This window comes from Hemitrygon akajei, chromosome 7 (genome assembly GCF_048418815.1).
Source record: "Hemitrygon akajei chromosome 7, sHemAka1.3, whole genome shotgun sequence".
Classification (NCBI taxonomy): Eukaryota; Metazoa; Chordata; class Chondrichthyes; order Myliobatiformes; family Dasyatidae; genus Hemitrygon; species Hemitrygon akajei.
The window spans coordinates 53,104,349-53,120,897 of record NC_133130.1 but is presented as its reverse complement, the minus strand read 5'-3'; the positions used below and the strand labels follow the sequence as shown (position 1 = coordinate 53,120,897).

At 39.1% G+C, this 16,549-nt stretch overlaps 1 protein-coding gene across 3 annotated transcripts in view; it reads right to left on the bottom strand.

Annotated features, from left to right (window-relative positions):
- The window catches only part of angel2 (angel homolog 2 (Drosophila)), a 65,105-nt gene extending 49,627 nt beyond the window's left edge, over positions 1–15,478 (bottom strand). The window contains exons 1-3 of one of the 3 annotated variants that reach the window (XM_073050863.1): positions 14,607–14,843; positions 14,107–14,221; positions 6,537–6,997 (exon numbers count right to left, since the gene is read on the bottom strand). In XM_073050863.1, coding sequence (XP_072906964.1) covers positions 6,537–6,997; positions 14,107–14,171 — 526 coding nt within the window. In that variant the 5' untranslated portion in view covers positions 14,172–14,221; positions 14,607–14,843. Of the gene's footprint in view, positions 1–6,536; positions 6,998–14,106; positions 14,222–14,606; positions 14,844–15,036 lie in introns of those variants that run through there. The other 2 variants (XM_073050864.1, XM_073050865.1) reach the window with 2 other exon arrangements.
- Between the last annotated feature and the right edge of the window lie 1,071 nt (positions 15,479–16,549).

Here is a 16,549-nt window from a genome sequence, read left to right as displayed (position 1 = left end):
CAATTGCGTCCTCTAAATCTTCATTTTCAGGTGTAACTTTCAAGATGAATGTTGTTACCTTTAAATTCTTCATAGCTCCTAACTTACTGGAGTAGTGAAATAGGTTTTATTTTCACTCCCGGCCATTTGTGGCATATTTAAGCCTCACTTGTTGAAACTACAGTGAGCAATTAGCGTGGTGTGATTAGCACGATGCTTTACAGGACTGGTGACCTGGATTCAATTCCCATCACTTTGTGTAAGGAGGTTGTATATTCACCCTGGGTTTCTTCTGGGTGCTTTGGGACTCACGGAGTCCAAAGGCCTACCGTTTGGTTGGTTAATTGATCATTGTAAATTGTCCCGTGATTAGGCTAGGGTTAAATCAGGAGTTGCAGAACGGCTCAGTTCAAGGGGCAGAATAAAACAATATAACAACATTTCTGAATTGCCTTACTGCTTATTTCTCACCAACCATCAGTGACAAAAATCACTGCTTTTTGAACAGAAACACACACAACTAACACTATTTAAAAACTGTTCGCTTTAACCACAGTGTAGTGTCTAACAGTCACACAGGTGCATGTGACTGACACTAGTTAGTAATTGTTCAGCTGATTGTTCAGTAACTGTCTTCTGTCCCAAATAAGTGGCACAGCGTCACAAATAAACAAAGGGAATCCTTGCTATCTTTTTGATTAGTTTTTATTCTTTAAGAGTTGTCTCAAATAAGTATCTGCCCCCAAAAACCAATGAGTCAATTAACTGGAATCCACTGTACATTGCTGTTCCTTCAACATCATTGGTCAAAATCGTTAACAGCATTGTGGGCATTCCCACACCTCAAGGACTGCAGCAGATCAAGAAAGCAGCTCACCAACACCTTCTCAAGGGCAGATACAGATGGGCAATTAGATGCTGGTTCAGTCTGCAAAGCTTGCCTCCTTTGTTTGAACATTAAGATTTAAAATAAGAAATCCAGTATTTATTTAATTAGCATCAGATGGTAAAATGCAACAAACAAAAGTATGGAAAATCTTGATGACAAGGAAATGCTCACAAGATGTTTGAAAGGAATCTTCAAATAATGTTATGTGCTTGTTGTCTCAGGGCAACAAAATGTTACTTATTTGCCAGGTTTAGCACAGTGCAAGGCCATTTCTTTACAATATTTGAAAATTCATTAATTTAGGATTAGATGCAGATACACCTTGATGGTTCAAGCATTAGATTTAGAACAGGGGTTGCCAAACAGGGGTCCACGAACACCTTGCTTAATGGTATTGGTCCATGGCATAAAAATTGTTGGGAACCCCTGATTTAGAATCAAAGTATTTATTTATCGTAATTTTGTTCAGCTGGAAGGTACAGAAGTTCAGTTGAGAAATGCAGAACCAATTTTTCACCCTTGAGCAGTGTTGGCAGCTAGAAGGATTTCTGAAAGATGTTAATGACAATGCATTGAATTAAGCATAGCAACTTTTTACAAAATAAATTCTCTTGCTAGAAAGCTTTATGCCATAAAATTGGAGGGCAAATAGCCAAGCAGAAAGTAAATTATATGATTATACTGATACTCAGAGCTCAATGAATTGAATACATTTTATTTCCTATGTCCACCACATTGGACATAAGGAATGAAATGTGTTCCAAAACAAGTTTAAGATGGTAACTACATCCAACCATCACTTCACCTGGGTAATACATTCTTCACATTGACTCAACAACTTAACCAACAACTCATCTATTAAGGAAGTCTAAATATACTGCATTCTTAGACCTTGTATGAACTAGTAGACCTTATGAAACTAGTTCTTCAGCCTTCATTTACAAGTCATCATCATCCATCAGTATCAGATCTAAAAGAACACAGCATATTTTCTGCAATTATTGTTGATATATTGTGGCAGTATCCCACTTGCATTCAGGTTTAGTCAGCAGTTAAATGGTGAAATGCATCTTTAACAACTTTACTGAATTCCCAAAAAATCACTTTGCACAGTCTCAGGAGTTCAGGTAGAAATATATTTTGGAATGTAATTTAGCTTGGTACAAATTTATTGGTTATAAGTAAGACTGGAATCATTTTCTATTTATTACTTTTGCGATCTGGTTATTATTGGCAAGGCTAGGGTTTACTGCCCATCACTAATTGTCTTTGGCATGGTGCGCTGATTCTTATTTGAACCGCCATGGCCATACGTCTGAGGCGCTGTCACCATGTCGTCTTATGATGAGCTCTTGAACTTGGGTTGAATGGAGAATCAACATCAACATACAATAAAATTCAGAAAATGTTAACTGTCTATTTAGAAAACAAAACAATGGCTCAGCATCTGACTCAGTGGCTGATGTCTGTTGTATCCCTTTTGAACTCAGTTGGGACCTAATGTGTAAGCACATTTCCTTGCAAGTCACCTAAGCCCTGGTTTGGATGCTCACTTCCCACTCATCTGATACCCTTGTTTTAAACTCACCTGGTTCTATTTTTCATGCTCGACTGAAATTAACCAGGGCTCTGTTTTCCCACACTCTCTTTAAACTTACTAGGTCCACTGATACATTTATCATTTTTGGTGTGTAACATTATATTGTTGGAATTCTATTTCGGCACTGGGCCAGATTGCAAATGTCAGGGTGTTGGGGCCCAAGGCGAGGGATGGACCATTCAGATTGCTGCTACATGACGTGGCTCTGCGCTGAACTACGGGACTGCAGTTCAGAATGCTATTTGCTTGCGGTTATTGTTTGCATAATGTGTTTTATTTCCTCTGCACATCGGGTGCTCAACTGTCTTTTTTCATATATGGGTTCTTCTGGGTATCAATGTATACAAACTTTGATAATAAATGTACTTTGAATACTAAGACGAATAAAATCCAATAGTCCGAATTGTTTGGAAAATCTGCTGGTCTGGTACCACCAGTCTTAATTGTGCCAAGATTAATAATTAATTAATAATTAATAACTAAAAGTTTTAATTTAGTTCCAAGCTACAATGGTGCACAGCTTGGACAGGAACCTGCAGGTAGTGATATCCCATTGTGCATGCTGTTTTTGTTCTTCCTGGGGGTATAGGTTCTAAGAACATAGGTGCTACCTGCTCCCCCCACCCCGAACCTACCATTTAATACAACATAGTTATTATATGCGTCTCTTCTGTGCCGGTTCCCCGTAGCCCTCAATTCCTCAGGTTTGTGGGATATCATTAGAGTAGGCCAAAAAGTAAATGGAAAGTATTTTGTAGATAGTACATGACAGAGTCATTATACACCTGTGGTGTTGGGAATGAATAGTTAAAGAAGTGGATGGGACATTGATTGAGTGCACTGTGTTTTCCAATTTGATAGAGCTGCACTCATCCAGACAAGTGAACGGTACTCCGTCGCTCCTGACCTGCATCTTTAGATGGTGTCAATAAACAAGTCACTTGCCAAAGGATACCCAACTTTTGACCAATATATATATACTACTCAACACTATCCTTACAGAATGTTGATGGTAGGAGACTTGGTAATGTTAAGGCCATTGAATATCAAGGATGAGTGGATAAACTCTCTTACTGAAGGTGGTCGCTGGCAGGCACATTTGTGGCATGAATGTTACTTGCCCTTTATCAATCCATGCCTAAATATTGTCCTGGTCTTGCTGTATGCAGATTTATTTGCTGATTTGAAATTGTACATTCTACAAACATCCCCACTTCTTGCCTTATGATTGAAGAAAGAAGACCAATGAAATATGTGTATTCTGGAAACTGTTCTATATTGATGTCATTTGGCTGAGAGCTTGGCCTCCAACAACACTATTAACTTCCTTGGACTCCTAACTATTGGAGCATTTTGCCCTGGTAACTAACTCCAGTTTTAATGGAGCTCTTTGACACCAAACTCAGAAAAAGCTCTCTTGATGCCTGGAACACTCACTTCCACTTCAACTCTATATATTGCTCTTTGACCCTTTTTTGTACCAAGGCTGTGATAAAGTCAGGAGTTGAGTGGCCCTGATGAAACCCTCAGTTGGCAAATGATGTTTGATAGTATTGCTGATGACATTTTCGGAAATTTTGTTGACAATCGAGAGCTGGTTGATTAGATGGCAATTAGCTACAAACCCCATTTCCAGAAAAGTTGGGATATTTTCCAAAATGCAATAAAAACAAAAATCTGTGATATGTTAATTTACATGAACCTTTATTTAACTGACAAAAGTACAAAGATTTTCAATAGTTTTACTGACCAACTTAATTGTATTTTGTAAATATACACAAATTTAGAATTTGATGGCTGCAACACACTCAACAAAAGTTGGGACAGAGGCATGTTTACCATTATGTTACATCACCTTTCCTTTTAATAACACTTTTTAATCGTTTTGGAACTGAGGATACTAATTGTAGTAGATTTGCAGTTGGAAATTTTGTCCATTCTTGCTTGATCTAAGACTTCAGCTGCTCAACAGTCCGTGGTCTCCGTTGTCTGATTCTCCTCTTCATGATGCGCCAAACATTTTCAATAGGAGATAGATCTGGACTGGCAGCAGGTCAGTCAAGCACACGCACTCTGTGTCTACAAAGCCACGCTGTTGTAGCCCGTGCAGAATGTGGTCTGGCATTGTCCTGCTGAAATAAGCATGGATGTCCCGGGAAGAGACGTCGCCTTGATGGCAACATATGTCTCTCTAAAATCCTAATATACGCCTCAGAGTCAATGATACCTTCACATACATGCAACTCACCCATGCCATGGGCACTGATGCACCCCCATACCATCACAGATGCTGGCTTTTGCACCTTTTGCTGATAACAATCAGGATGGTCATTTTCATCTTTGGCATGGAGAACTCGACGCCCGTTTTTTCTGAAAACTAGCTGAAATGTGGACTCAACTGACACACGGTTCCACAGTCTTTCGGTCCATCTGAGTTGAGCTCGGGCCCAGAGAACTTGCCGGCGTTTCTGCATAGAGTTGATGTATGGCTTCCTCCTTGCGTAATACAGTTTCAAGTTGCATTTCTGGATGCGGCAACGGACTGTGTTAAGTGACAATGGTTTTCCGAAGTACTCCCGAGCCCAGGTGGCTATAATTGTCACAGTAGCATGATGATTTCTTAGGCAGTGCCACCTAAGGGCTCGAAGATCACGCGCATTCAACAGTGGTTTCTGACCTTGTCCTTTATGCACTGAGATGTCTCTGAATTCTCTGAATCTTTTCACAATATTATGTACTGTAGATGTTGAAAGACCTAAATTCTCTGCAATCTTGCATTGGGAGATGTTCCTTTTGAACTGACTACCAATTCTCTCACGAATTTTGGCACAAAGGGGTGAGCTATGACCCATCCTTGCTTGCATAGACTGAGCCTTTGATGGACGCTACTTTTGTACCCAGTCATGATACCTCACCTGCTACCAATTAGCCTGCTTAATGTGGAGTCTTCCAAACCGGTGTTACTTGAATATTCTATGCACTTTTCAATCTTATTTTAACTCTGTCCCAACTTTTGTTGAGTATGTTGTATCCATCAAATTCTAAATTTGTGTATATTTACAAAATACAATTAAGTTAGTCAGTAAAACTATTAAAAATCTTTTCTTTGTACTTTTGTCAGTTAAATAAAGGTCCACGTGAATTAATATATCACAGATTTTTTGTTTTTATTGCATTTTGGAAAATATCCCAACTTTTCTGGAAATGGGGTTTGTAGATTTTATTTGTCCTTTTTTCTAAAATGATGAACTTTCAACATTTTGGGTGGATGAGAGAGCTGTACATGCTTGAATTTTATGGTGAAGGTGCAGATGTATGGGATAATGCATAGTGATGGTACTGAATATTCAGGGTAACTGACATTTTGTTAACAACGGCAGAGTGGAAGCGAAAGGGGGTGGCTCTGAAAATTAAGAATCCCATTAGAACAATAGCAAGAAAGGATCTTAGCTCAGAAATACAATATTTTAAGTTTAGGTGGCGAAAAGGAGGTAACAGTGGCTGTAGTATTGCTCTGACTCAGGTTTGATACTGACTTAACACTGTTCTTCCTGTGCTTGTGTAGGGTTCCTTAGGATACTCCAGTTTCTTTCCATATGCCATGGAGTCAGTAAGAAAAGTTTGTAATAGAAATGTTATTGAATACAAGCAAATTTAGCCCACCAGACCTCTGCTCAATTTTCATGAAATTATTCTATCAGTTGTGGCACCCTATTCATTCCCTCAAATACCTCTCCCGAACTCCATTCTAAAAGACTTTTTCCCCACTCTGCTTCCATCAGTACTATAAGCAATGAATTCTGTATTATTATTTTTCTTTCATTAAGGAAGTATATTTCCCTTTATATTTTTTGTCCAAATGTCAATGTCCTCTTGGGTCCATGAAGCATCTACCAAATATTATATCTTTCTAATTTTGATAAAAATGGCATTATAATTTCATTTCTAATCACAGATGTTAAAAATATGCAATCCTCATAAGTTTGAATAAATACAGGGACATTACAACATCATGAGGTGCTTTACACCAAAACTGGTTAAATAGCATAAAGTATTAATGATTTTTACCTTTTAGGTTTCTGTCTTCTTGACCTTCGACCCTGCTGGAGCCACACAAATTTTCCAATTCACTGTCCTGCAAAGCCTCACTGTTAGTTTTGTCCTGTGCTGCTTGATTTGTGTCATTTAATTTCAAATGCTTCTTACTTGCTGGACCATGCTTCTTACTTGCTGAATCACGCTTTCTTCGTTTACGTTGATGTGCATCTACATTTGGTTCCATGGAACAACCCGATGATCGACTTGTGTAAGAATTAAAAGTTTGTTGTGTAGAACCACCCCTTGTACATGAACTACCATAAAAGAACAACGGTGGTCTCTGATGGAAGGGGAGAGAACTCGTAAAACCTTGGGGACTTATCACCCGAGGACAGGAGAAGTTTGGAATGTTATGAAACAACCAAGGAGCCGATAAGCGAACAATATTGTTCCTGCCCAAATTCTGCAGGTGACGAATAATCATATGGTGGCTAGAGAGAAAAAAAAACAAAACATTTATCATAATGGACTGTAGAGTTTATTTCTAAGTGTAATGAAAAAGATGCTTAAAAAATGTATATTTTAAATGGAACTGCAGGCAACCCCGAAGGAGGTTAGGGGTGGGGAGGACTGCATTCCCAAAAATGGTCTGTAACCTGAGTAAAGCCACATCATTTACGCATGTGTGAAAGAAACATGAGTTGGAAAAAGAAACTGTGTTCATTTATTTGCTTCATTTCTACACAAATTCAGTGGTAGAAAATTTTATCCTGTATTTCAAATTTCTGGGCAGTGATCTGTGAACTCTATAAGGATGAATCTTCATAAACCAAATTGCTGGAAGCAAGGGTTGCCAAACGTGTGTGGAAGAAAAGAAATAAAGCACAGAATTTATTATTTTAAGCTTGCATTTCTTGCTTCATGTTACAGAAAATTTAGATGTGGGCCACTTTCTAGAAACGTACCACTCTCGCTCCTTTTAAAGCAAGGACTGCCTATAGCTAATTATGTTATTTATAAAATAAAGTGTACGGTAGTTTGTACCACAGAGCAGAATAAATTTTTAAATTAATTTCCTATATTCTAAATTTTTCAAAGCTTTCTATTTCTTCAGGATATCCATGAAAAAAAATTGTTGCTTGCATTCATATAGTTTACAAAGATAGAGGATAAAATACAGGGGTAATATACTGTATTACTATTAGAGTCAAATAGAAAAAGTGAAGACACAAAAATTAGAGTGCTACATTTATGCAGTTTCTTTAGGAAGTTGAGAGTAATTTCAACAATTCTCCCGAAAGTATCTACAAATTTGTTTTAAATTTCTCCATGGTACAGTGACTTGAAAAAGGATTCAGCCCACAGCCCTTTGTTGAAATAAATGAACATTACAACCAGGGATATTGATCAATTTAAATGAGAATTTTTTTTTGTGAATCACATGCTCACGTTTTTGCAGTAGGACCCAAAACACTGGGAAAAATATAAACCACGAATAACTAAAAATTTGAAAACTGAAATGTCAACAATTCAAAAGTATTCATCTCCCTCTGCTCAGTACTTAGTTGAACCACCTCTCTCAGCTATTATAGCCAGTATTCTTTTTGGATAGGTCTCTATTAGCTTTGCAGAACATGATGGAGCAAGATTTGCCCTTGTAAAATTATTCAAGCTGTGCCAGATTACTTGGGGAGTAGCAGTGGACAACAATCTTGAGGTTTTGCCAGAGATGGAAAATAACAGGAACCCTAACATCCAGCCCAAGATCTTAAGGCACAAACTAACGGAGATGGGAGTAGACTCTCACATGGTGGATTGGATAGTGGACTACTTGACAGATAGACCTCAGTATGTGCGGTTGGGAGACTGTAGGTCTGACACGGTGGTCAGCAGCACAGGGGCGCCGCAGGGAACCGTACTCTCTCCGGTCCTGTTCACCCTGTACACATCAGACTTCCAATATAACTCGGAGTCCTGCCATGTGCAGAAGTTCGCTGATGACACGGCCATAGTGGGGTGTGTCAGGAATGGACAGGAGGAGGAGTATAGGAAACTGATACAGGACTTTGTGATATGGTGCAACTCAAACTACCTGCGTCTCAATATCACCAAGACCAAGGAGATGGTGGTGGACTTTAGGAGATCTAGGCCTCATATGGAGCCAGTGATCATTAATGGAGAATGTGTGGAGCAGGTTAAGACCTACAAGTATCTGGGAGTACAGTTAGACGAGAAGCTAGACTGGACTGCCAACACAGATGCCTTGTGCAGGAAGGCACAGAGTCGACTGTACTTCCTAAGAAGGTTGGCGTCATTCAATGTCTATAGTGAGATGCTGAAGATGTTCTATAGGTCAGTTGTGGAGAGCGCCCTCTTCTTTGTGGTGGCGTGTTGGGGAGGAAGCATTAAGAAGAGGGACGCCTCACGTCTTAATAAGCTGGTAAGGAAGGCGGGCTCTGTCGTGGGCAAAGTACTGGAGAGTTTAACATCGGTAGCTGAGCGAAGGGCGCTGAGTAGGCTACGGTCAATTATGGATAACTCTGAACATCCTCTACATAGCACCATCCAGAGACAGAGAAGCAGTTTCAGCGACAGGTTACTATCGATGCAATGCTCCTCAGACAGGATGAAGAGGTCAATACTCCCCAATGCCATTAGGCTTTACAATTCTACCGCCAGGACTTAAGAACTTTTTAAAAGCTATTATTAATGCTTTTTGAGATAGTGATTTAGATGCATATCATATTTTTTTACTGAGTTAAGTATTGTATGTAATTAGTTTTGCTACAACAAGTGTATGGGACATTGGAAAAAAGTTGAATTTCCCCATGGGGATGAATAAAGTATCTATCTATCTATCTAACAAGGAGGAACCCGTTGCTACCGCCCATCTTCCCTATATTTCCAGTTTCTAGAAGGCTCACTAGGATATTGAAGAAATACCAGATTAATACCACCCACAAACTCGTAAGGAAACTCAAATCACAGCTTATGCAGGTCAATGATGACCCAGGACTCAGGTTAGCTGGCGTTTACAGGATTCCTTGTGAATGCAGAGTAGCGTATATCAGCCAGACAGGGGAAACCTGTATCAAGGAGCACAGGAGGTGTTACCTGAAGAAATCGGCTGTAGCACAACACTGCATTCATAACGGCCATAGGATTGACTTCGACAGCACAAAACTACTGTGCTGCACCAATGGCTTTTGGGACTGAAAATTAAAGAAGCCATTGAAATAAAACTAGATGAAAAGTATTTTAACAAAGATAAAGGTCTTGCTCTAAGTAAAAACTGGAATTTGATTGTAAACAAGGTGGGAGAGCAGAAACTTGATTGAATAAGGACTAACCAATCAGGAGGGTCAGACCATAGGGGTACAAATACCACCGGGCTAGACATGCCCAGGCATCATCCCTGATGAAGATGGCAGAGTTTATCATTAAAAAGTCAGTTATGATTGATAACTGTACCCGGCTGGAAGCCCAAGAAAAGTTGGATGTTCGATTAGGTTAAGGTCAGGACTCTGACTGGGCCACCTAAGGACATCTATTTTCTTCATTTGAAGCCGCTCCACGGTTGCTCTGGCAGTGTGTTTGGGGTCATTGCCCTGCTGAAAGATGAACTTCCTTCCGAGTTTAAGCTTTCTGGCAGAGGCTGACAGGTTTTTATCCAGCATCTCTCTATATTCAGCAGTGTTCATCTTCCCGTCAATCCTGACCAGACCCTGCTGCTGAAAAACATCCCCATAAAATGATACTACCCCACCATATTTTAAGTAGGGATGGTATTACCTCGCTGATTTGCAGTATTTGATTTACGGCACACATACTGCATAATGTTGAGGCCAAAAAGTTCTACTTCAGTCTCATCCGAATACAAGGCCTCGTTCCATATCTTTACAGTATCTTCTAAGACGCTTTGCAATGTAAAAACATTGTAAAAATGTAAAAACAATGTAAAAATATAGCTGGGCTTCTTCCTTACCACTCCTCGCTAAATATCCTTTTTGTGCGAAGTCTAGAGACTTAAGGACCATAAACTTCATTTCCAGTTGCAGCCACTGACTTAGGCAGCTTACTCAGTGACTGTTGGCACCACAGTAGTCTCTCTTACAAGTGTCACTCTTCTCTGGCGAATAAATTTCAAGGGGCACCTGATCTATGCAGTGTAGCTGTGGTTTCAATTTAATTTTTCATAATTAACTGCACTGAGCTCTGAGGTATATTCAGTGCCTTTGAGATGATCTTGTACCCATCCCCAGATGTTTTCTTCGTTTTGGTTTGATTTGTCGAAAATTTACCATACAGTGTGAGTGGGTACTTATGAATTCATTGAAAACAGGTGACCCTCCAATTGTCTACATCAACAAACTGGGCGAGTTAGTAAGGTAATACTAAATATTGTTTTTTAGGCGGAGCTTAGGAGGATTAATGGTGCCTACTGGCGACTCCTTTGCCTGCACCTTCAGGAACAGCTCCATTTCCATCTTTAATATCTCTATTTTTCCCTTTCAGGATTCTTTTGAAAACCCTGACCTGAAGTTACATGCTGACTATGGTTCTTCGCAGGAATGTGACCCACTCTCAGGGTTTCTTCGACCCACCAAGGGCTCAGCCTATGAGCTTCGCTCACCTTTAGTGGACTGAAATTTTGTGGCTCTAGAGGGAGGGGGGATCAGAGGTCGGTGTGTCGTTGGAGACAGAAAATCTCTGGCTGCGTGCCCAGAGACCCAAGATCTTTGGGCACAGAGCTCAGAAAAAGCGACGCAACTGACTTTTAACATCATAAACCAGCGAGTTATTTGTTATGTCACCCCTCTCACTGTGAAACAGAGACACTTCTTTCTCACTTATTGGGGGAGAGAGAGCCTGTGGTATGTAAAATACCTGGTGAACAAGTAGTCTTTGGGGTACTGCAAGTCTGTGTCTTTGCTGTTGCTTTGTTCACTCGAGTGCTCAGTGGAGGGTGCTGATATTTTTTATTTTGCGCTGGGGGAGAGGGGATTGTTGCTCGCTGCTGCTTACGTGTAGGAGGGAGGGGAGCTGGGGTGGTACTTTTGGGGTTCTAACATTTAACTATCATTCATTCACTCCTCTTGTTTTTGTGGATGGTTGCGAAGAAAAAAAACATTTTAGGATATATATTGTATACATTATTCTGATGTGAAATATACCTTTGAAAACTTTGATATTGCACCTGAAGAAAGTTAGCATAATAATTACAAGGGGGATGAATACATTTTCAGACTCGTAATTGTGTTTTTTAATATTTATTTAACTTTTGACAGGTTTTGGAATATTTCTTTTGGCTTGAAATGATGCAGTGTTTTGTAAATTAGCTCAAAAAAGACCTACTTCAATATATTTTAAATTTATAAAATGAGTCAGTAAAATGTGAAAATTGTTGTGGGGGCTGAATACATTTTCAGGGCATTTTGTGGCACTAAGATATTGAAAAATAAAATGCAGAAACTTGATGGCCAAGCTGTCAACATGTTGGAACACAACAAGTTTGCAGAAAATTACAAAGACTTAACAAACCTAAAAAGCTAAGCAAAAATAAACTTTGCCAATATTAACACTTTTTAAAGAATTAAAACATTAGCTTTAGATAATCAATCAATATCTTTGGCTTGGCATTTACTATTTTTTTGAAACTCATGATAACCTATATTAATTTACCAGATCAATCCTTCCAAGGTCTTAAGGAAAACAGTCAGAGTATATAGAAACCACATACAACTGTATTATAATAAAATACCCGTAGATGATATGAAAAGGATACCAGGTATTGAACATAACTATTATAACCAGAAGCATCATACATCATACTACCACAATAAAACCTTCCAGTTTCCTTGATAGATGCTGGGAACTTTAAGGATGCAAGATTTAAATGCTTTTACAAATACTACCAAAATGATCACAATGTGACGTGTGCCTTTATCAGCCCCTTGTTTGTAGAATCTTGGCTTGTGCAACTGGGTGCTCAGATTTATTTTCCCACAATAACAATCAAGTTTCCAAATAACCATAATTAGTTTGGAACAATCGGAAAAGGCACTATATGTAAGAAAAGTTATTTTTAAAATTATTGAAAAAAAAATCTCTGCACATGCAATTGTACTTTTATCCAGGTTAATGCTTTGGTAACAGTTAGCATGGCATTGCTGAGCCTTCAGAAACTGGGCCACACTTCAGATCACTTTGATAAAGATCTCAGATTCTGTTCTTCTGTAGAAACACATCTACAATAAGAGTACATTTAATATTGTACATGAGGTAGATCACATAGAGATGAAAGATACTGGTGCTCCACAGGAGTCTGTTCTGGAGCCCATGCTCTGAGATTTTTATAAATGACTTGGATGAGGAGGTGGTGGAATGGGTAAATTTGCAGGTGATACGAAGATTGGAGGTATTGTGGATAGTGCAGAAGGTTGCCTTAAATTACAAAGGGATATAGACAGGATGGGCAGAGAAGTGGCAGGTAGCGTTCAATCTGGAAGTGTTAAATTGGAAGAGTTGGAAGATCAAACTTGAAGACAGAGTGCAAAGTTAACAACAGGATTCTTTGCAGTTTAGAGGAACAGAGTCCATACAGTAGATCCAGCAAAATTGCCATGCAAGTTGATAGGGTGGTTAAGGTAGCATATTGTCAGCTGGCCTTCATTAGTGAGGGGATTATATTCAAGAGTCAGGAGCTAATATTGCAGCTCTAGAACATTCTTTTTAGACATCACTTAGACTATTGTGTTCAGTTCTGATCACCTCATTATAGGAAGGATGTAGAAGCTTTAGAGATCGTGCAGAGGAAATTTACCAGGATGCTGTCTGGTTCAGACAACGTCTTAAGAGGAAAGGTTGAGCGAGTTAGGGCTTTTCTCTTTAGAGTGACAGAGGATGAGAAGTGACTTGATTTAGGTGCTTAAGATTATGAGATGCACAGCCAGGCCCTTTTCCCCAGTGCGGCAACTGCCAATAGCAGAGATTTGTTCAAGGTGAGTGGAGGAAAGTTTAGGGGGAGGTTACAGTTTTGCTGTTATACAGTGGTGGGTGCCTGGAACACACTGCCAGAATTTGTGACAGAGGCTGATACAAAGGGACACTTAAAAGACTCTTAGATGGTTCAACATGTAAGAAAAACAGAACATTATGGGCTGTGTAGGAGGGAAAGGATTGATCGTGGAGGTTTGTCTACAGGGGGACGGCACATCACGGGCTCAAAGGCACCTACTGTGCTGTACTGCTCTATGTTTAAAACGGCCCTAATCATCAACTATTTAACACCATTCTAAACTGTGTTTGCAAAGCTAGAAATTACATGAGCCCCTCAATAGTTTAACTCAAGTTGTCATAAACATTTTTCAATTTTATTAAAAGGTAAATGTTTTACAGTGTATCATATTAATTTCATACATTACAAATCTATGCCGCGCAGACTGAATCTGTACAGCAGAGATGTTGGTGTTGGTGACAGGAGGAAGGAAAAGGTGGACAACTTTATCATGAATTAACTAAGTATGCTAAATTAATTTAAAATCTTTCTACATGTAGATTACTTTTCTAATGCAGATATGAATGCCAAGTGATTTCCTACCCTCTGAAATCCTGTGTATACAGCCCAGCAGGGTGCCCAAAAGGTATAAATCTGTGGCCACTCATTCTTCAAGTATTGCTTTCGAAACTGTTGATCCAGTATCTACTAAGTGAAACTCACAAAATAATGTAAAAGCATTAAAACAAAGATCTGTGTTTTACACATCAATAATCTAATCCAATTTCATCCACTTATTGTTGAATGGCTCACTGGAATATTATATTGTCCTTTTAGTGGGTAAAATATATTTCAATGTGCATTTATTTCCGTGTCAAAGCAAGAAGATAAATCAACTTTAAGCAAAATCAGCGAGATGTTCTGGTATCAAGAAAGCAAATCCCCATTCTGTACCATCAGACACAAAGTAGTTTTGATAGTCTTCTTTCTCTAATTGAACTTTTAAGGAACTGCGTTTCTGTTTACAGTACACGCGGAACTGAGGTACTTGGGATGGAATATGATTGAAGAAATGCGCATTAAAGTCATTAACTGCCACTTACGGAATCGCCAGCCAAAAGTTATTGCATGCAGTTCAGAGAACATGTCATCGGTGATGGATTTCTACTCATTAACTCTGCCAAGTCGGAAAAATGAAGGCCTGAAATTTAGCAACTCATTCCTAACAATTCCAGGCCTCCCCCGAACTGGCTTCCGTTAGGCCGGAAAATAACGACGGCCCTGGGCATTCCGGGAGTTGTAGTCCTGTTGCCGGGGCACCACTTCACCGCAGCCTGACGACTCGGATAGAAAACTACACCGAGTGCATGCGCACTAAAATCAACTGCTGTTGCCGTCCGTATGTCGGCGTCCGATTTACAAAAATGCATTCACAAAATTAGGGAGTTTCAAAGAATTGCAGTAAATTGAGGCCCTCGTCCAAATCTCAATTCTCTCCTCTCAAGCACAAGTGGTAAATTATTATTAACTTACATGCGGTCGTACATACTGCAGTGTTGTCCCAGTTCTCGAACTCTATTGTGTTCCGTTCGGTAGTCAACAGACGGGTCTATTAAGAAAGCTTTCCGAAAAAATGTGGTCTACTGGAAATATGTCTCTTTGTTTTACATGGTGGAATTAAACTGATTAATACCTAGGTAGGACTGACGCCACAAAGGAATAAAAAAAACCCGTTTACAATCATTTTACAGACTCGTTTTCGTTAATTCGCCTCGTCACATTGCAGCACCATCTTGACTCATTTTAAGGATTCATCCCTGAAATTGAGTTATATCTGTTGTGGATGGATTTATACCAGATTGAAACAACTCTCCTCAAACATCTGTAACCGAATACATATTAACTATAATCCTAATAAAACTAGACGATTAAAATTGCACCCAATCTCACCAACACTTACAATATAAAACCTGTTGATTTTAACCTGTGTTTTTATACCTATACGACACTATAATTTCACTTGGACATGCACAACAAAAGCTGGTGAAGTAGTACTTGGTTAATAATAACACTACCTCACCCCTTTTATTGTTATTTTTGTAAAATATAATTTAACTATGTATATACACGTTTAATATGTGTGAGTGTATAATATATATGGTAAATCACACTTTTTTCTTCTGTTATCATGTACATATTGCATTGTATTGCTGATGCAAAGTCAACAAATTTCATAATGTATGTTTTGTGATATGAAACCTGACTCTGATTCAAACTGGAGTAACACACTATTTATACAGTTGCTTTAAAATCTTGTCAATTAAATCAACAATATTTGTAAGGGTTTGTGTAACATTATTTGAGGGTATGGTATATTTCAATATTTGGTCAAAGCCCATTTAATTTGTTTTTAAAAAAAACTATTATAGTCACAGCACTAAGAGGCTATTGACTCATGTAAAATTTAAAAATAATGTTCTACATCCTTACCTTCTCCCCAGATTCCCACAGTTTTTGCCTGTAAGATATGTAGGCAAGACTCTTTTGAAAACTACAGCAGAGTCTGCCGGCATTTCTACCCTACCAGCTTTTTCCCAGATCGTAAACCCCACCCATCCCCCTTTATGTTAGTTTTGGTTCTTGGCCAGTCCCTCTTATTCTGTGCACCCTAGTTCTTGGTATTTTTCCAAAGGTAACAGCTTCTGTCTACCTACCTTTGTGATTTAAAAACATCTCTTTTAGACCTCCAGTGGTCAAAATGGAACAAACTCATCTTCTCCAGTCTTGTTACAGATTCATTTTTGCAAATCTCCGCTATACTTTCTATAGTCTTTACTTCTTTCCTGAAGTATGCATCCCAGAACAGAACAATATTGGCTAAATCAGTGTGGTAAGATGCCACCATCCTCCCTACCCTTTCTGCCTGATGCACCATCAATAACTCACTCGTGAGACATAAGAAGCGAGGTATCGGCTTTTATTGACTGGAAGAATGAACAACACTACATCCTGGGGAATGAGGCTGGGCAACAGGCCTCAGTCGCCT